The sequence below is a fragment of the Megalopta genalis genome, chromosome 8, assembly GCF_051020955.1.
Source record: "Megalopta genalis isolate 19385.01 chromosome 8, iyMegGena1_principal, whole genome shotgun sequence".
In the NCBI taxonomy this organism is placed as follows: Eukaryota; Metazoa; Arthropoda; class Insecta; order Hymenoptera; family Halictidae; genus Megalopta; species Megalopta genalis.
The window spans coordinates 6,557,493-6,578,777 of NC_135020.1; the positions used below are offsets into that span (position 1 = coordinate 6,557,493).

General features: G+C 34.0%; 1 protein-coding gene across 5 annotated transcripts in view; it reads right to left on the bottom strand.

Annotated features, from left to right (window-relative positions):
* The window catches only part of Gbs-76A (Glycogen binding subunit 76A), a 98,428-nt gene that overhangs the window by 19,080 nt on the left and 58,063 nt on the right, over nt 1–21,285 (bottom strand). The window contains exon 1 of one of the 5 annotated variants that reach the window (XM_033478447.2): nt 562–657. The exons of the other annotated variants lie outside the window; for them this stretch is intronic. Coding sequence (XP_033334338.2) covers nt 562–642 — 81 coding nt within the window. The 5' untranslated portion in view covers nt 643–657. Of the gene's footprint in view, nt 1–561; nt 658–21,285 lie in introns of those variants that run through there. 5 annotated transcript variants of the gene reach the window in all.

Consider the following 21,285-nt stretch of genomic DNA (forward strand, 5'->3'; position numbering starts at 1 on the left):
TATTAACAATTCATATTAATGATATAAACAAACATTAGTTACGAGACAGCGGATTTTTATGCGAAGGTTTAATTTTTTTTTTAGAAATGAAAAGCAACAGGGGTGAAAAAAGAATCGAAAGAATGAAATTCTATTAAAAATTCGAGTAAGATTTACATCAAATGAAAATGCTCTTAAATTCATCTCAATTTTCATAAATGAATATAGTTCTCTATTGGCACTGGGTCGGCCGTTGTTATTCGGCTATCTAGTTTCTGACAATTAATTTAAAATTTCACATGTTTCATTCAGGTCCATGGCATAAGGTCTTCAAAAATATGTCGAGAAAAATGAGAAAACAAATTACGAAAAGTTCCGCCATTCGAGATATCAATGATATCTCTGCATCCAAAAGGAACCCTGTAATACAATCGGTGAAATCAACTTTGTCCTTGTTTTTGCGAATCTGTTAAGACAGAAATTCGCGTAAGACCGCGCAATCTTACTTTCGAAAGCAACGGAACCCACGAGATCAACGATGCTACTTAAGCACGAAAATCAAAGAAATCGTAATTAAATCACCGGCGTGTGTCCATTCATCTGATTCGTCGGCGTTTTCGGCTCGTAAGTGGTCGTAGTCTCTACAGTATACGTTATGATCATTTTCTTCTCTTAAATCGAACGCAACCAGAACGAAACTACCTTCGACGGGAATACTCGACAATGACAAACAAATCCTATACGTCTCTTAACACGATTATTATTTATTAAATTAGCTTTGCGAGTCATTCGTTGAACTGTGTTCGGACACGGAATTATTTAAATTAAAATATCATTTACGTACTTTATTAATCTTCTCTGTACACCTTGTTTAAAAATTTCATATGTTACACACGAGGTGTCATGCGCACCAGAAAATTAAAACGGTCGTCACGGTTAAATTACTTACTATTTCGGATTCGAAAAATTAGTAAATATTCTTCAGACATTCTGAAATAAGGATCAATAGCGTTTTTCTTAAAATTATCACTGTCACGTAGTAAAATAAAATTCGGAAGTTTTTTATGTTTTTGACTTGTTCATTGATTCGAACGCAGCACGGAGCCCCCCTCCCCATCTTCTATCGCGCTCCACGGTCGAAGCCCGTTGCACTCGATCGATCGACCACGTTGTAATTCGCGCCCTCGCCTCTTATTGGTCAGTGTTTTTCGTTAATAACTGGTAAACAAAGCCGCGGATTGCATTTTTGCAAAGGAAAAAGTTACTTCAAATGACCTCAGCTACCCCTCATTTTCGGCTGTTAAAATAATTGTGGAACACCCTGTATATGTACTATGTGCAATGTTCATATTTGCTTCACAACCAAAAGAAATTGCTTCGCAGAATATCATAATTAGCACATCATTTTGTATAGTAATTTTATTTCATAACTTTGTATTATTTTAGTTAACATTTTGTTATAATAAGTCTCTGTTATAATAGTCTAAGTTACCTTTATAGTCCATTGGGAAAAATATTTTCCATAAAATTCCAAAAAAACTACACATTGTTATGTATTTTTCTTATGATTTTTATTTATTTTACGTCTAAAAACAGACTAAAATAAACAGTTACATACTAATATTTACTCTTAGCAACCTTATGGTCCTGTAAGGATTAATGGTTCTGTTACACTTTGAATAAACGAAGAAATCCTCGAAAATGTATTACATTGTTGGCATCTAAAATCAACAATCTACAGTTTGCAATTTACAATGCATTCGTGAGTATAAGAATTTTGTTGAAAATTGAAGATTCTAGAGGTTGATTTACGTGCTGAACGTTATTTTACATATTTAATCAGAATAACGATATAAATTACAAAGAAATAGTAAAACAGTGTACTACACGTTAAAACAATTTAACCCATTTTATGATTGCTTATCCGTATCAGTGACGCTGACAAGAGCGAACAAAGCGCAATGAAAAGGTATGTTGATAACTTTATTTGCCATAAAATTATCTGGCAGAATTAAACGACAGAAATGGCGATAACGTAGAGTGTAGAACGTAGAGTGCAGAACGTAGAGTAGAAGAGCATGTTCGACCTCTGAAACGATTATTCTCGCTGCCTATTAGATGCGTGATCAAACTATTACAGCGTTAGAGTTACAACTGACATTATAATGTTGTTATTGTAATCGCTTTGAATTGCGTGCTTCGAGCGTCACAACGTGTAATTCCCTGCCATAAGGTCCTTGAATCATTTATTGTATCTACAGAGGGTGTCTCAGATCGAAACCGACAAACTCTACCAACATGTTCGTGAGGTTATTCTGAGTAAAAAATGTTATACACAATATTATAACGGTTCAGACCCATAAAGGAACAAATAATTGATGATCACAAAATCATTGAGTCTCCCGAATCGATCGACTGATACGTAGAGGAATACTTTCGACTTGTAGAAACAATATAAAATAAAATCATTTAACTTGCGATAAACGGTTCAAGTTGAGCAAGATTTAGATGAGAGGTTGTTAAAACTGAGCAGAAGGGAATGAAGAATATTCTCGTCTCTCATACAGTGGCCCACAAAAGTGTTCGTACACCTTTTAAAAAGGCAATAAATTTTTCAAAACCAAACTATATGATTTGAATTTTTTATCTGATAGAGGGACCAGTCTATTAGTCATTTGGTTGTGTTTTATTAGATTTTTAATTTCCTAAACGAAGTATTTTGTCCTAAGAGCGCCGCGATTATTATTATTAGTCCCACGTTTAATTAGTCCTACGGTCCTTACCGTAGGTTCTGCGTCGCCTTCCATGTACATTTTAGTTAATTACGTTTGTTCTATTTCCGTTCAAGAAGATGTATTTTGGAATTATATTGAACGCGAACGCAGGATATTCGCATTAGAAATAGAAACAGACATGTAGTGTCGTGCAAAAACCTTGGGCGAGCTGCGCTGCGCGCTCTAACTTTGCATTTTTACTACTGCAGCTAGTATACTTCATATCTTTTTGTATTTATAATATTTCAAACTTCAAATTATTGGACAGAGTGTCATTAAAAATTATATGACAATATTGTGAAATCAAGAAATTATTAATAATTTTATTGGAAGCTTTTTAGCATTTCATCACATGTCACAGTCTGTAAAACAATTTAGTTGTATCTTTTGCGTAATTTTGTTCAAAAAAAGTTCTTTTAGCTGCATGCAAGATGACTGCATCAATTAATAAACATCCATTACATCCGTATCATGTTATTTATATATATTTATTTCAGTAAAAACTGAAGTTCAAATTGTGATCTAAAATTATACTGTATTGTAATAATTGTAATTATGAAAATTTAATAGTTGTACAGATATAACGACAGGTTAATCATTAAGATGATTTTAATGATAATCAGTGTATCATGAAGGTCAACGTCCTGAATAATTTTGTGAGTAATAAGCATGTTTATAGCCACTGAAAAGATTTAGTTACAAAGATATATGCAAATGTATTTTTAATAGCACGTATTGCATTAATTCTAGGTATTTCACTGTCTAGAAATGCAATGCATATTGCCATTTATGAATCATCCTTAGCTCAAAATCAACAGGAGTTTCCAAAAATACCAAAACAGGAATAATCCTATGAAATATTGCACGAACTAGTTTATATCAATTTGTATGATGTAATAATATAAAATGATGTAAATTAAATTGCATAAGTTTGAAAATATATATATACATTACAGAAGTATTATAAATAACAATGGTGATAAGATAAATTAGAGCAACAGTTTACCTGCTGTATTTGTGTCTTTTTCAAACTTATGCAATTTAATTTACATTATTTTATATTATATATATATATAAGATAAATTATTAATTAAATATATATATATATATATATATATATATATATAAGATAAATTAAAGCAACAGTTTATATATACCTGCTGTATTTGTGTCCTTTTCAAACTTATACAATTTAATTTACATTATTTTATATTGTATATATATTTGTTTATTCTACATGATTTCTTATTGTTTATTCGTAACAGTAGGCTGTTAACATATTATTATTTATTAATATATATTATACATAATATACATTAATATAATATAAATATAATATAGATAATAATATAATATAAATAATAATATTATGTATATTAATAGATAATAATAAATAATAATATATTAACAGACTACCGTTACTAATAAACAATAAGAAATCATGTAGGGTAAACAAAGATCATGTGGTGTGACATGCACGAAGCAAGGGCCATGTTTACTAAACAACATAGCATCAAACATGACAGGCGTGCAACGCGTAAGGGATACGTCTTAACAATCTTCTTCGTCATCGTTTAATCAACCAGTTAATTACCGCCTCGAAATAGCAGCCTGTTTGTAAACTTCGCGCGGAAGTGAACTCTCGTCGAAAACATCGCGGAGAAATTTCAACGGAGATCACAAGATTGGCACGTGGCCATATCACTAATAGAAAGAGTGTGTGCGGGACGCGCAGATGACGGTCGTCATTTTGATCTACGTGCTGAAATTTTGACGCGCAAAACGTCCGACGTCGCAACCATGTGTACATACATACATATATTCGAACCGATTCGTATGAGATGAAGATAAAGGTACTATGACGTTTCGCTGCTTGCAACCGCACCTGGACACATTTGAAATTACATTTTTTGAAATATTACTTATTTTTTTATTCTCTGTGTACATTAATTTCAGTTTTTTCATTCATAAAGTGACTCGTTTTTATGGTTGCCGAATGTCAACAAGTACAGAAACGAGCCACGAAGCTCGAATAATCGTATCTCCTCTCCCCAAATTATTCATTTTTGTGATCTAAGAATTTTGAAAAAAAAGCTGGAGGACAGTTGAGGAGAATTTACTATAAATGGTGCAACACGTTCCCCCATACGAAAGTATAACACCTTTGAATACCACTTCAAGCGCTATAATTTTTCCAAAATTTGGCCAAGTCGATTGAATTCTTTTCAGATATGAGAGAGACTAGTTTATACTACATAATGTCTAAATAAATTTTTCCAAAGTAGATCTCAGTGTTCTGAACGACATGAGCTGCAAAGAATTAAAGATTGCGAAAGTCACAGTTATTTAGGAAACTAACTTATTTCTAGGAAAGAGAAAATTCTAACAGAGTTTAAATGACAGTTGTGTAAGTGTTTCCAGATCGTCGAAGGAAATGCTTTCCCCGTGCCAAGATCGCAATTTTCGAAACCGTTTCACACGGTATCTCAAGTTCTAGTTGGAAGATTAATTTGAAACTTCTAAGAGATTAGAGCTGTTCGACAGGCCTCGCGGCGGGCAAAGGCAAAGCTACGGGCAAGCATATTAGCGAAGTGGGAACGTGAGAAAAAAAAGGAGCGAAATGTTTACGTTTTCATGCCACCCTACTTCTCTCACTCGCACGCATTTCCGTTATGTACTAATCGTCTGATGCTCACTTTATTTCACTCAATCTTGACGTATCCTACAATCGATCTCCGTGACCGTCTTTAACCAAATATGAAAGTGGCGGGGAGTCCCACAAGGAGCTAAGGAAGGGGCACCGTTGCCCTCAGGAGTGGGGCCTAGAGCCTGCCGATCGGTGTTTACCCTGTTCTGAAAATCGCTGCCTGTACGGGCAAACTGTTGAACAGCTCTGTTCTAGAGCACCTTCGGCACATGTTTCGTGTGAACCAAGATTTCTAAAATCGGTCGCTTTTTTCTAAGTTTTTTAACATGCAAATTAAAATCGATAACTTGAATTCTAAATACTACAGTTTTATACATAATCATGATGATACAATTCCATTTTGGTTCAGGCTATACAATTTCCAGGCTCTCCTCAATTTTCCTTCAGCCTGTAAATAAAAAGGGACAATTTGGGAAAGGGAGATACGATTATCAACGTTGACGATTGTCAACAATTATAAAAACAAGGTACAAGGGTCGAATAATCGTATCTCTTCTTCCCAAATCGTCCATTATTGTTTACAAGCTGAAGGAAAATTAGGGAGAATTTACTGTAACTAAAGTTACACTAACACAGATGATACTTCATTTTCTTGTGCTAGATTGACAGAAAAGCCGTGATCATGGAAACAGTCAACGCAATCTTTGTAAAGTACTTTCAACGAAACTATTTTAAGAATATTATAGATATATTATTATATTATAGAATAGACTATTATAGATAATATTATTATAGAATAGACTATTATAGATAATATTATTATAGAATAGACTATTATAGATAATATTATTATAGAATATTGTTCATTCGTTATATAAATGTACATATGTGCCAAATCGCAATGCAAGACTTTTAAGAATTATCTCCAAAAAAGAAATTCCCCAAAATGATTTGGAAAATCAGATTCGAAACCGAGATGCTCCGTTGGGACTTATCCATCGACACAATAAAGTACAGGGCAGCCGAAAGAAGTTCATTAGAAAATACAGTTCCAATTGGAATCGATGCGAGAACAAAGGAATAGAGGCTCGTTCAAAAAGAGTGTGCTCTCACCTCAGTCCGCTCCATCGTTCCGTGTACGCGCGCGATGTAATTCTGGCAATAAAAACCGAGGAGAGTTCCCGGCAAAAGCAACGCAGCCGCGAAACGTTGCACACAAAGATAAAGAGGAAGTAACGCCCTCGTTTCGCCTTCTGCTTTGCCGTCGCAGAGGTCTGGCAATTATTTTTGGCGCCGAGCTCGCCGTAGTCGATCATCGAAAGTAATTGGTCAAGAAATGGAGCGTGATGACCACCATGACTACATCCAGCGAATCGATCCTTTGTGTACAATCCACACCGTAGGTCCCAAACAAACTATCACGAATCGATGCCAACTGCAGTATCGATGCTCGACAACGGCCGGCAGTCTTCTTCATCGTATTCTGCGTAAAGATCCGCAGTCTAATAACTACAATGACTTTACGCATTGTCATAGTTTGATTTTATAAATTGTCATAATTGGTTTTACATTTTTTGTTTTGCAATTATCGAACTCATGAAGCTGCTACCATCTCGTTTTTATAGTTGTTGACAATCGGTAACTATAATATAGTGACTATAATATAATAGTAACTATAAAGAATAGTCGTATCTTCTCTTCTCGAATCGTTCATTTTTGTGCGCAATCTCAGCGCGAGTTAGGGAGAAATACGGTAATTGGAAAATGAGAAATATTTTGAACGCATCATTTTGTTCGTGTGGGAATGGGAACGACATAAAAATAACGTTGGCACAGTTTCTAAGCAGATTTAACTAGCATGCTGGTAAACTGGTAAACTAACCGAATCCAGCGATACGTGTATGTTTCCAAACATCATCGGAAACTTTACAAACTTGCTCATTGAATGCAATAAACGATTGATGATGCTTGAATAAATGTTTGTCCTTGTCACATGACTTCTGATGTTCATTGCTGTATCTTCAAAGTTATCTTATCGGAATTGTAGTAACGTTCGTACTCTTCTTGTATCTTCCCCTTGTACGTTCTTATTTTATTCGCATTTTTGCACGCGATATGTGATAAACGAATCAGCTGTTATACTTCGTATTTACGATTGTACTTCCAATACTTCGTTATATCATTATAACCTCGTATTTCGATTAAAACGTTAAATAGCAAAAACTTAATTGTTAACGTGTATGCTCCACTTTATATCGAACGACAGTAAATTCTCTCTAATTGACGCTGAGATTGTACATAAAAAATCAAAATTCAGGAAAAGGTAATACGATTATTCGAGGCTTGCGGTTCGTTTTCATAATTGTTGACAACCGATAACTATAAAAACGAGCCGCAAGGCTCGAATATTCGTACCTCCGCTTCCCAAATTGTCCATTTTTGTGTACAATCTGAGCGTCAATTAGAGAGAATTTACTGTACTTGCGTTGGAAATATCTTTTTACAGAAAATGTAGTTTACAAGAAAGATTAAGGCGAATGAGTTGAATCACTCGTCCTGTAATAATATATATAATATATAATATAATAATATATATAAATGCAAAAATACTGCAGTATAGCCAGAAAATGCAAGCGTTCGTAAAGCCGAGTCATAAAGTTTACGAAGCTGAGAAGACAGATAAAGGAAGATTACTTTTCATTCTTCGATTCCTTTCTTTGTGTAGTCGGCACAGATAATTTGCAACCGCGAGCATTGAATAATCTAAACGCGCCTTGATAACGAAAAGGTTGTTGACTCGGCGATCGATAACGGTGATCTATTGCTGATAGTACGAACGTTCCGTTTAGGTGAAAAAATAGTGGCGTGGTCGCGGTGTGATAACCCAAGTTACGACTTCTCGCCGATAAGTAAATAACTGTGTAATTTGTTTCGATCAACGACCGATTAAGTAACTTCACAGACGCCGATCGTTCACAGAACAATATCAGTACATATTTCTGCAACGAATTCTTTTGCATGCTTGTCACTAAATGTATCGAGGTCTAAAAGCGACTGGCACGTGTCACCTTATAAAAATGATGACTTCGAATTTGTTCAAATTTCTCACGATTTTTAGAATAATGGGTGCCAGAATATAAAGAAATACATTCAACAGTTCACAATGGAAGCAGCTTTATGATTTCAATGATTGCGAAGTAAAACATGTAAAACCAATCATTTCACCGGTGCTGATACGTTTAGTGTAGACGAAGAAACAAATAGCCCATTTCTGCGAACAAATTATGACGCTGCATAATTTCATTGTAATTAATTAGACTGCGGATCTTTACGCAGCATACGATTCTTTTTTAAAGCAAACGTAAGAAACAACAGTTAAATGAACATGTTTTTCCTTTGAGTAATTGTAAAAACCTGAAAGGAATGTAACAATCTTTTTAAATTCTTCCATCGTTTTTACGGATTAATATTTCGGCGATTCATCTTTATCATAAATGCATAAAATCCGCAGTCTGGTAATTACAGTAATTTCTCCCTAATTCGCGCTCAGATTGCGCACAAAAATGAACAATTTGGGAAGAGGAGATACGATTATTCGAGCCTTGCGGCTCGTTTTTATAATTGTTAACAATCGGTGACTATAAAAATGAGGCGCAATGCTTGAATAATCGTATCTCCTCTTCCCAAATTGTTCATTCTTGTGCGCAATCTGAGCACGAATTAGGGAGAAATTACTATACATTAACCCCTTAACGCGCAGAAACGTATTAACACGGGCGTGCAAAACCGGCCAAAATGTGCAGACCCGTATATATACGGTCGGCGTCGCAACTTATGTCGCTAAAATGTTCAGATTCGAATATATCCGGGCAGTAAAAATAACTTAATAAAGACCAAGGAAAATATTCAATTTATTGATATTCATCGTGTAATTCTGTATTGTAAGCTGTAAAGTTTGTTTATTTGGGATTATAAAATATGGCCTTTTAGGGTGACACTTATAAGCATCTCTGACCTGGTAATTGTTTCTATCTATCTATATCCATTATTGCGTATCTAATTAGCGTTGGCACTTTTGTGAGTTTTGTTATGACTAATTTATTTATTACTCTCCAGTTATCTCCGATCTCTTTCTATTTTTTGCTTATTCAGGAATAAAATATGCACTTTTAGGATGGCACTTATGAACATTTAGTGTATTATTCGTGAGCAAGTCGTGAAGTAAAGTAGACGTTATCAAAGTGAATTTCTTCAAAGACAATTGTTTTTTATTTTTTACAAATATTATTAGTGTCAACATATAAAAACGTTTTTGTTTTATGGTGTATTTTTATAGAGAGTAAATTGGATTTTTAGTGTATAAAAGGTATGTTTTCTAATGTTGAAATAAGGAATGTTGGGCTATGTGCTGCACCTTGTTTTGAAATTTACCATACAAAAGAAAATTTTGAATAGTTTTAGTTTATTATATATTTTTCAGCTAATAAATATTATTATTATATTATTACAAATTTAGGTAAAATTAAATATTTTTCAGTTTTTTTTTCGTCTCCTCCTTCCCCTTCAAAATAGTAACTGGTAATTGAAAAACAGTACGATGGGTACAAAATTCGATCTGCAATGCGATTCAATATTCACTATAATTATTTATCCACTATTTTTATTGAATTTTTAGTAATTTTTGCATTTTTTTTACATATTTATTGAAATTAAGGTCCAAATATGTATTTTCTTAGATAAAAAAAATTGATTTTTTTTGGTCGGTTTTTTTTTTTAAATTGTGCATTAAGGGGTTAAGACATAAATATTGTGCGATACCGAAGCGAACATCATTACGTGTCCTTCGTAATGATTAATTTAGGTCAGCTGTCGAAACGCGACCATTTTATGAGACCATTTATTTTAATACCTCTGGCTTGTATTAATTGCATTTATATCCGTTGCATTATATTGACGCACGTGCCTCATGTAAATTATTTTATACAATAAAATATGCTTACACAGTTGTACAGCTGACATTCATTCCTCTGTCATGTTGTTTATATTATTACGAAATGAAATTAGTGTAACGAAACTAAAATGGCTTATCACTGAGCACAATTTTTCCATTTAGATTCGTTCGTCCAGTTCAATTTGATTTATTACTCGGTTAAGCAGGTGACGAATTTCCTGCGAGCTACACCATAATGACTGAATTACATAATAAAACGTAAACAGAGAAGGAGACGTATCGCCATGACCCGAGCCTACGCGTCGAAGGAATATTGTACAGTGTATAGTGTATATCGTATACGGTCGCCCCACGTGAATAGTTGCTAATCAATTACAGCAGGATCGCGGTGTTGATTGGCCAGTCGCCTTGCGCGGGTAAAGACGATAAATCTGTCGCGATAAATTGCGCGCTGGCCTAGTCGTGGGTCAAGTAGCTGCGATTTAAACCGTGCCGGTGAATGATCGGGCAAAAATAAAACGACGGTTCTACAATAAACCAAGAATAGATTCTTCTCTGGAGGCGAGTAACACCGCGGCTCGCGTGTCTAATTTTCGACTTTCAGAATTTTAAGTGCTTCAAACGTTTGCTCCAATCAAAAAGCAAATGGTTATAAGTGGTAATCTATTTATGAAGAAACTGTCAATGCAAAAGGTTCGTTACAGCATCGAATTTCCAATTGAACTTCCCAATGTCTCAATATCAAATTTCGAAATTTGTTTTCTTATCTGAACCATGACATTGATTCCTTGCGTAATTGAATTCCGTATTAAGTATAAGCACGTCGTCGAATTATCTGTCAAGATAATTGAATTAGTATTTAAAGTATGGCTCATGAATTGTAGATTAATGCGCGTGTAAGAAGATAGCAGATCGAATATCGATTCATAATGCATAGGTTTAGCAGTTGTATCGTCTTGTTATTTGATAAAGGTCACGAGTGCCGGTAATTTATTGTATTTATCATTTTATGAGAAGATATATGTATGTATAAAACTCTTTACTAAAAGATAACCGGTAATCGTGACATTTTCGAGAAGGATCGCGTGGATTTGTGGGAATGTAACATCCTCGTTTCACAATGCTATACCGGGTCAGCAGTAACGGACTAAATGAATTGTAACCCGGGAATAATATAAAGTGCTTAGGTTTATTTCTACTGATCTCTCTCTCTCACTCTCTCTCTCTTTCTCCCTCTCTCTGCAAATATCTATATTCAGAAAATAATGTATTAAAAATCAAGACCTTTAAAGCAGAAATTCTTTTTTACATCTTCAATACGTTCCGTGCCGAGCTGTTTTTACTCGACTCACACTCTGGTCATTTGATATTTTGACTAAAACTTGATATATTATATGTAATTATTATAATTATCGTATATAATAATAATTATTATATATATATATATATATATATATATATATATATATATATATATATATATGATAATAATAATTATTATATATTATAATTATATTATATTATTATATAAATAACAATGAAACAAACTTAGTACGATCCACTCTTCTGGTGGAAATTAATTCTTCAGTCCTAAATTTGTTAAAAACTATTATTTTTGCTATTTTTTTACTATATTTGTTATAAATATATAAACATACACGTGGCACGGAACGTGTTAATCTGGAAATTCCAATTGAAGTTGCTACAGAAATTTTTGAAGAAAAGATCTCGGGAAAATGGAAATACGACTGAACAACCGGTAAAATACGAGAAAATTTGTTCCATCTTTTATGAAAACAATTATTATTTGAATTAATCTCCGATTTCATTGGGTATTAAATGTAACATCATAACCAAAGAACTCTAAGCAATAAAAAAAGAATGTTTTTTTTGTTTTTTATGAAAATGTTCTACCTATTATTAGTGTTCCATATTCGGACACCAATTACACATTTGATGCTCTTTACCACTCTAAAAAATGCCTTCAATATTTACAATTGTTTGTAATGTTGGCAATTCAAAACTGTTCTTATTAAACTGTTTTATTTCACTGTTATTTAACTGTTAAATTAGCATAAAAATATATGACCGAGCGAGCACAAATATCTTTCGTTCCTCGCTGGTAGAAATAAAAATCGTAATCCATATCTGTGAAGACTATCCCTTAACCCTTTCGCTACTACGGACCACTATAGTGGCCTTCCATATGATGCCACTGAGGTACTACGGGCCACTATAGTGACCTTCCATATGATGCATTATATTGCATAATGTTATTTCCTCTCATACTGTAAATTAAAGAGCGCATGCTAAGACGTTATAAATACCCCGGAATATCCTTTATTTATAAATACCCTTATAAATACGCGCTCTGTTCAGCGGAAGTACCGCAGCGGAGAACCCGCCCGTAGCGAAAGGGTTAATACTATTCTGAAATTTTCCAATCGACCCACTAGAAATCGTGAATTGGTTCGACCGGTTCGAGCAGAAGTAAAGGTTCTCATTACAAAAGGACGCGCGTGGGTGTGCATTCCTTCGCGTAACAGGAGATCAACGAGACATTAGACTAATCCTGGTGGCCACATTTCCATTAACCCCGCGTCTCGCTCGAGAATGGAGAGCGCGAATAATATCGAATTGTCGCCGGGTCGTTCATCCGCTATCGTCGTCACGGTTTAATTACCAGCTAATCACGGCGCGCGGCGTTGCGTCGCGTGTCGCGTCTCGCAACGTCAGAGCCCGTCGATAAATTTCGCTCTACGGAATGTCCAGCGCAGGGCGTAAGCTGTCCGCAACCCGTTCCTTCCAGGTGCAACGTTCTCGACCGGCGTGGGCACGCACACGGATACATCAAGTCCTACGCATGTTTAAATTGACGGTAGGCTCGTTCGCAGGAAGCTGGCAATTACCGGCGCGAGTACCGGCTACGAATCAATGAAAATCGCTTCCGAACTCATTTAATGGGCCACTACCTTCGAACTTTCGACACACGGAGTCACAGTAAAATAATCGAGGTCGAAACTATGGCAGCAGGGATCGTTAACATATTGACGCTGTGTCGCGTACAGATGGCAAATTTTATTTGAAGCGAAAATAAAAAAAAATGAAGTAATTGATCTTGGTGCATCATTTTCGGTGTGCCGTTATTTGATAATAAAAATAAATAATCGAATCATTTGGCTTACAAAGCGATTTCGAATAATAAATTATTTCGTTGCATCTTCCATTTTAAATTCACCGAAAGAAATAATGTTGAAAATAATGACGACGAGAAGCATTTCATTTTATGAAATCTTCACGACAATTTGTCCAAAGCAATGCCCTCTTCGCAACGAAATAATCCGCAAAATAATCATCAACAAGAAGATTTTGTTTTACGAAATCTTCGCAACGATTTGTTTCAAGCAAAAAGGTGTAAATTTAACTTTATAATTGTGGGAAATAATTATTAAAGGGTACACTTGGACAAATTGGCGATGGCTGAAAATAGCTAGAAATGGATTAGCGTATCACAATCATATGATATCAGACACATCTGTTTGCAGAGCCGCGTACGTAGCTTCGTTAGTGCCGCACACAATCGTGCCGGTTGTCTATCGGAAGTCTAGGCGTGCGTGATTGATAATCGTTATGTAAGACAAGGCTTCGAGGCTGTTGGCCTCCAAGACTCATCGGCATTACACGTTATTCCAGTCACGAGAACGGTCTCGGATCGGCATAGTTAACCCTACGGGCATAACTCGGCCATACGTGAGCTTTTTCTTCCATTTATGAGCTGAATAACGAATCTGTACACTTTAGATTTAATGATCAATGTTATTATAAATGCAGTACTGCTATCCGAGATAGAAAAAGAATTCATAATGGCTTGTTTAATACTTTGATAACGAAACTTGTGTCTATTTCGATCTTGAATCACGAATGTCCCATTTGATTCTAGAAATCAGTCGAAATAATTAACTATTTAAAATGCGTATTTCAAATATGTATGTCAAACCGGTAATTATTTATTTTAGCCACATCGATTTTGTGGACCTTGAAATATGCTATCAAGGATACTATTTTGAGTAACTTCTCTCTTTGCATATTGCTATTTACATATTGCGCTAATAAAAGACAATATGAAATTAATTACATTTTTTTTTAATTTCTTAGAGCAGTATATAACACAGTATTCCCAATTAATTAATCTAATTTATTAATCCAAAACTAACCCAAAACTAACTCCAACTCATAAACTGAAAAATAAATATTGATTGCAATACTATTAGTAGCTCAAATAAATAATAAGTAATAATAAATAATAAGTGCAAAACTAACTCCAACTCATAAACTAAAAAATAAATATTGACTGTAATACTGTTAGTAGCTCAAATAAATAATAAGTAATAATAAATAATAAGTGCAAAACTAACTCCAACTCATAAACTAAAAAATAAATATTGACTGCAATACTGTTAGTAGCTGAAATAAATAATATAAGTAATAATAAATAATAAGTGCAAAACTAACTCCAACTCATAAACTGAAAAATAAATATTGATTGCAATACTATTAGTAGCTCAAATAAATAATAAGTAATAATAAATAATAAGTGGCTCAAAGAATGTGTATGCTGTTTAACCCTCACAGGACGAACGTAGGTGACTCGGGACCCAGTTCTTGTGCCGACAAAAATTTGTTTATGCGAGAATTTGTCATGGGTCGGAAATGGCACGGCACCGTTCTCTGCGAGGTCCGTTCTTCGAGGGTTAATCAATAACCAACTAAAAATATACCAACTGTGGACGAAAAGCATTTTATTTTAATCGTGACTTACGGAAGCATAAATATTATTTCGCGTGTTTACGACGAGATTATTTATTATAGCTTTAATACAGCTTTAATAACTGCAATTTTTAATTCTCGTACACTTGCATGTTTACCCCTTGCTATACTTTGACGAGTCTTACATGTGGCGGAGATTTCTAGTAGTGACCTGCAAAGTATGAATGCTATATTCCGTTCTTTTTAGTCCGAATGAAATTCTGATTTCTTATCATTAATACTCAAACATTTCACAGTAAATGTATATATATATATAGTAATGTATATATATATATATATATATATATATATATATATATATATAGAAATTAGAATTTCATCTCCTAAGAAGGAAAAGGATAATTTATATTTATTGCGTGGCTATATATATATCATAAGCGAAAAATTTCTAATTATTGAAACTATGAAGAAAATGGTGCGGCAAGGGGTTAACGTGTCACATCGAAGAATAATACCGCCGAATCTAAAACAATGCTGTGAAGCTTCATTTAATAAAGTACATTTGTTTTGAAACATAAAAGCTTGTATTTATGTACTGTCCCTTGCTGTTCGTTGCAGAAGTCCGCCGTTTCGGTATAGAGAGGTAAGGGAAATATTCCACTCGCTCCGCATGATCTGTGCGCCCGTAGTCCCCACTCTTCTATGACCTCCCGAAACCCACTTCTATTGGTGAACGAGAGGACCCACAAGCTAATCGACGCGAGGAGCAAGGGGAGTCGGTCGCACGCTCCACCTAATCACGTTTCTTGTTCAGCGTGTAACTTAGCCAATAATAATCAAAAGTCTGGAATCAAAACAAATTGGAAGAGGGTAAGTGGAACGGGCGACCGATTCCCCTTGCCCCTTGCCCTTTGCGTCGTTTAGTTTATACGTAGTGTTTAATTTTCTTGTTTCCCGATATTACTTCCAGGTTCTTAACACTTTCACAACCGCTGACACCACTGTGGTGTCATGGGCAGGCCAGTCGTTGTATGCCGGTGACACTCATGTGGTGTCATTGGTAGACCAGTCGTTATTTGCCGGTGACACTCACGTGGTACCATTGATAGGTACCATGAATTTTGTTTTATATTTGTACGTATCAATAATTATCACACAAAGGGAAAATATTGTTGTATAATGATGTTGATTATTGATTTATAATAATAATGTTAATTGTTTCATGAATTTACGTAAAGTTTTTTCTTCCAAAATATTGTCGGCCACTGGCGACGTTTCACTGCGCTAACATGCGGTTGTGAAAGTGTTAATGTTATATGTTAACGTAGGCGTAAGATATCTACAATGAAATTTCTATAGTCGACTAATACATTGCAAGCCTGCGAACATGAGATTAATACTGCACAAACAAAACGTGATTATTTTCACTTACACTTCTATAAATATTGAATACATATTTAAGACATGGTATGATGACCGTTTACAAAAATATCATGATACAACATAAATATAAAAAATATGCCTACAGTGGAACACGTTTGCTGCATAGTGCAATGAAAAGTTAATCAAGATGCTGATTAGTAATTAGCAATTACAAATAATCATATGTTCATCGGAAGAATCTAAAGTTATGCTATAGGAATAAATCAACGCTCTTGCATCTTGTATTTGATACGACTGTTTCACTTTGTCTCGACTATTCTACGCTTCATGACACGTGTCGCGTGTCTTGCTCGCTCGTGGTCGAATAAATAATACACACACCCACACAAAGCACAGTCACACGCGTCTGATGTGCTCCTAGCCCAAAATGGCGACCACGGGGGAGCGAGACGCTGACGTTTTCAATCGGCCGAACTCGAGTCCCTCGTTTCGTGGAAATTCAGTGTTGCGTATTACTTGGGGCTAATAGGAATTAGAATGAGTGGCTTGATGGAGATCGGTCCTACGCTTTTCTCAGCGAACTCCTCCTAAGCAACGGAGAGTACCGAGCGTAATTTAATGATTTCTGCTGAGGATATTATTCTAAGAAACATTGTGTTGTGCTGCTTTTAGAATCTTTAGATACAGCACGGTCGTTAAATAACCTAATAATAGGCTTCTAATAGGTACGTCCAGTGTTAACATATCTATGAGTGCTTCAGGTGGTCGATTTATAGTGGCAGAGAATATAAGTCTAACTAATCTCAGCCAAATTATTTTCTCAACTGGGGCTATAGATCCGCATGCGAAATTAATATTTCCTGCAAAATCTGCAGGCGACAGAAGTAGATGTAATGTTAAATTGCTTAAAATTATTCAGATTATTAATGGTAAAAATAGCTTTCTATCGAAATTCTGCTTTTTTCTTTAAGTTTCGTTTAACTTTTTATTCTATTTTTTACTCAAAATTCTTAGAGGTATTTTCATTTCAAATTGTTGTTCATACATTCGTTATACATATACATACATACGTATATATGAAAACTCTGTTCGATGTACGTTTAGTTCCTCTTATTGTTAGTTTAATAAAAACAAATCAGACTGCGAGTATGCCTTCGTTGACATCGAGTTTGGTCTTCAAGTCGTAGCGATAACGGCATGAATAATCGAGTCGATGGATGATCATTTGCTTTTCTTGTCGATACGACAATGTTATCTCGTTCGATTTATCATAAAAATGATAAGAGTTGGCATAGCTTAAAATCGCACTCGGTTATCGCGTTCGTCGATCTTTTTATATCTCGGATTATCGAATAATTTTCAATTTTATGCTGCCTTACAAATGTTCCTCGTTTGATTTATTTATTTATTGTCGCATCTGCTTGCAAATATCTTAGACATTGCTAGAGAAGGTCCAAAATGGATTACAAGGGATATCGAAATCTTAACTGGTGACGTGAATTTTGACGTATCTCAATGGCATGGACATTTTTTCACTGAGCAGAGAATGAGTCAACTTCTTATCATTATACTTTTCTGTCAGAATCTATTGCAGCTATCAGCTTCAAATTTTTCGAACATCTAGATATGCGTTTTAGCCAGAAAAAAATGTTGAAGATAAAGGCCGAATGACTTTATTGAAATTTCACAGTTCATTTTCTGCTAAATTATATTTTCACATGCTTTCTTTAAATATTCTTATGTATCACAATTCGATACGTCGGCTACTCATTTCTGCCATAAATGTATAAAATCCGCATAAAACGGATTCAATTGAATCGAACGCGAATTTATCATCATAAATATTAAGGTTATTTAGAGATTATCAGTTACGATAACAGTTAATGTAAAATATTAAAAATTAGAACAACATGATGCCTTTATGACACAAATCATGTCACAATCTATCACAAATTGTTCGAGATAGTAAAACCAAGTAGAGTCAAAAACGGAGCCCAAACCAGATTTTTTAATTTCAACAATTGTTTAATCCTAATAGCCATTTTCCTTTGTGCAAACAAAAATGGTTCACATTGTATAATCACAATCTTGGGGCAATCTAGAAGCAACTATTTATGATGAAAATCAATGAAGATTTCATCCAGTATCGTATCTATGTAAGTGAAAACTCTATTATCCAAACGTTTCTTTACTCATGACTAATGTGGATAATCGAAGTTCTGCTGTATTTAGCATTGTTTGATATATGTAGTCCCCTCAATGGAGAGTGGAGTTTAGTGCTGAATGTAAATATATGTAGTGTAAATGGCCGCGCATACATATGTAAATAACACGATATACATAGTATAGGCGTGCATGCGGTGGAGCAGCGCCAGTTTCGACACGCTTCACAGTACAGAGTACAGGTCCAGGAAGGTGTGGTTTCATTGGCGACACCGATACAGGTTTCACAGATTCCAATGCGATCGAACTTTACTCTAGAAAGTAAACTCATCTTGTCCATAGCCATTTTAAAAGCCGAACGAACTTGCGAAAACTAACTGTGAAACACAGACAGCTGCATCAACATAGAAAGTCTTCAACAGTTAACAATAATTCTAACAATACAAATTATTTCAACAATTATCTTCAATTATTACTTTTTTCACAGTCCTAACCATACGTTTTTAACCTTATATTTTTAAAATATCATAGTTAATAAATTTTTTATTATTTTTAGTCAAATGAATTTTTAAATATTTAACGTATAATCATGTATTTATTACTTAACTTTTTATTTAACTGTGCTTGTGTTAATATAGATGTAAAACAAACAATTTGTGGAAAAATATAAACTCGAACTGGTTTTGAAAATGCACACAGTATTTTTAAATCGAATGAAGAATTTATTGAAGCAAATAAAAAGGCAATTAATACGGAACAGAATGTTCCAAAACAAAATTAGCATGCTTAATATATTTTTCTTGAAACTTAAACCAATTTGCATACGATTCCATCAAAACACGTTCTTTGAAGCCTCGAATTGGTTTATTCAGAGCCGAAGAAACTAATTGCGGTTTACGAGATACTTCTTTTTTCACAGGACAAGCACTTCATCGATTCTTTGGCTTTGTCACATGTTAATTAAGTTGCACGATCACCGGTCTTTTCAATATAAAAGGATCCCTTGAAGCTGCGCGAACAACGTTGCGATTCCCATCTTGGCTAAATATAAACTGCGACTTTATTTATTCTTGGCAACGTGTCAGCTATCAACGAGACCTCGAGTTACGGTATTTGCTATTTAGGTGTACCGATGAATATTCGAACGTGTCAATTCATTACTATCATCTCGCTATCGTAAATCATCTGAGCGATCAACAAACATCTTTCGAAGCATTTCAGCTCTTGTCAAAATGGAAAAAAACTTTGGTTATACTAACGAACTAATAAAACTTTAGCCGTATCTATATTATACCTAATAATTATACCGATTAATTATGCCTATATTGGCGAATGAATAAGATAAATAATAATAAATATATTTATTTATTTATTATTTATTATTTATTATTTATTATTTATTATTTATTATTTATTATTTTTATATATATTTATGTTTATATAAATACTAAATATAATATAAATATAATAATGAGATAAATATTGTTTCAACAAATAACTCTTCCCAAATTTATTTCCGTGTCTGAAGTCCCAATCTTAAAACGCACAATTTTAGAGTAGAATTCAATTTGGACTCCAAACTTTCAGAACTTTTTAAATTAATCAAAGAACTTCTATTCATAACGATTTTAATCACATGTGCATAAAAATTCTAATTTCGTATAAAGTTAGTAGTTTCTAATTTTGGCTTTTCTGTTTTCATAAGCATTTGTAAATCTATATATAATCAGTCGACAATGAAGTAATTTGATGTAAGGAAAGCAGATCTCTGTATAGCAATCAGAATGTTTGCCAATTCGTGGAACATTGTTGTCAGAAGAAAAAAAACGGAACGACATTTTCTCCGTCAAGGCTTACACATATCCTAGAATCTTCGTTGGCAGACTACGTGAAGTGAATACGCATGCATATAAGCACACATGCGATGAATATATACAGTCAATCGCAAAAATCTTCTCTTGAATTTTAAGAATTAACAGAAGAAACAAGAATACACCAAACATTTCACAGATTAATCCTTAAAAGATTCTATTTCACACGATAGTATTTATTGAATTATATTTAATTATGGAAATAATTTTAATACTTTTCATTATTTGAACTTTCAATTTGAACTTTTATTTCATTGAAGAATGTATGAGACATGTTCTTTCTTTATGAGATGTCTGCGTTAACTGACACGATTTAACTCGGTAAAAACAATAACGATAAAAAAACACAAAATACAAAATCACATGCCTTCACTATTAAATCATATCAGGTGATAAATAAAAAAGTTATTTACTAGATTGATTTTTGTATTCAACCTATTTGTTGAAATTTAACATCAATAAATTGTGAAATTTTCTATAGATGCAGCTAATAATGAGATATACTTTCTTATTACTGTATCTGTAATATTTGCAATTGTTGTACAACTAATAAGCATCGCAACAAATAAGCGTAACAGACTAGTTAAATAATAGTGAACATTTCTATATACTTTACTTTTTTTTTACAGATTTCAAGGACACATTGTAGTACTAAATTTTGTACATAATATAATGTTACGTATGTACGATATCTTCATAAATTTTTGTGTCTTTCCATTTTCGGCTTGTTTACATTTTCTCGTAAATTAT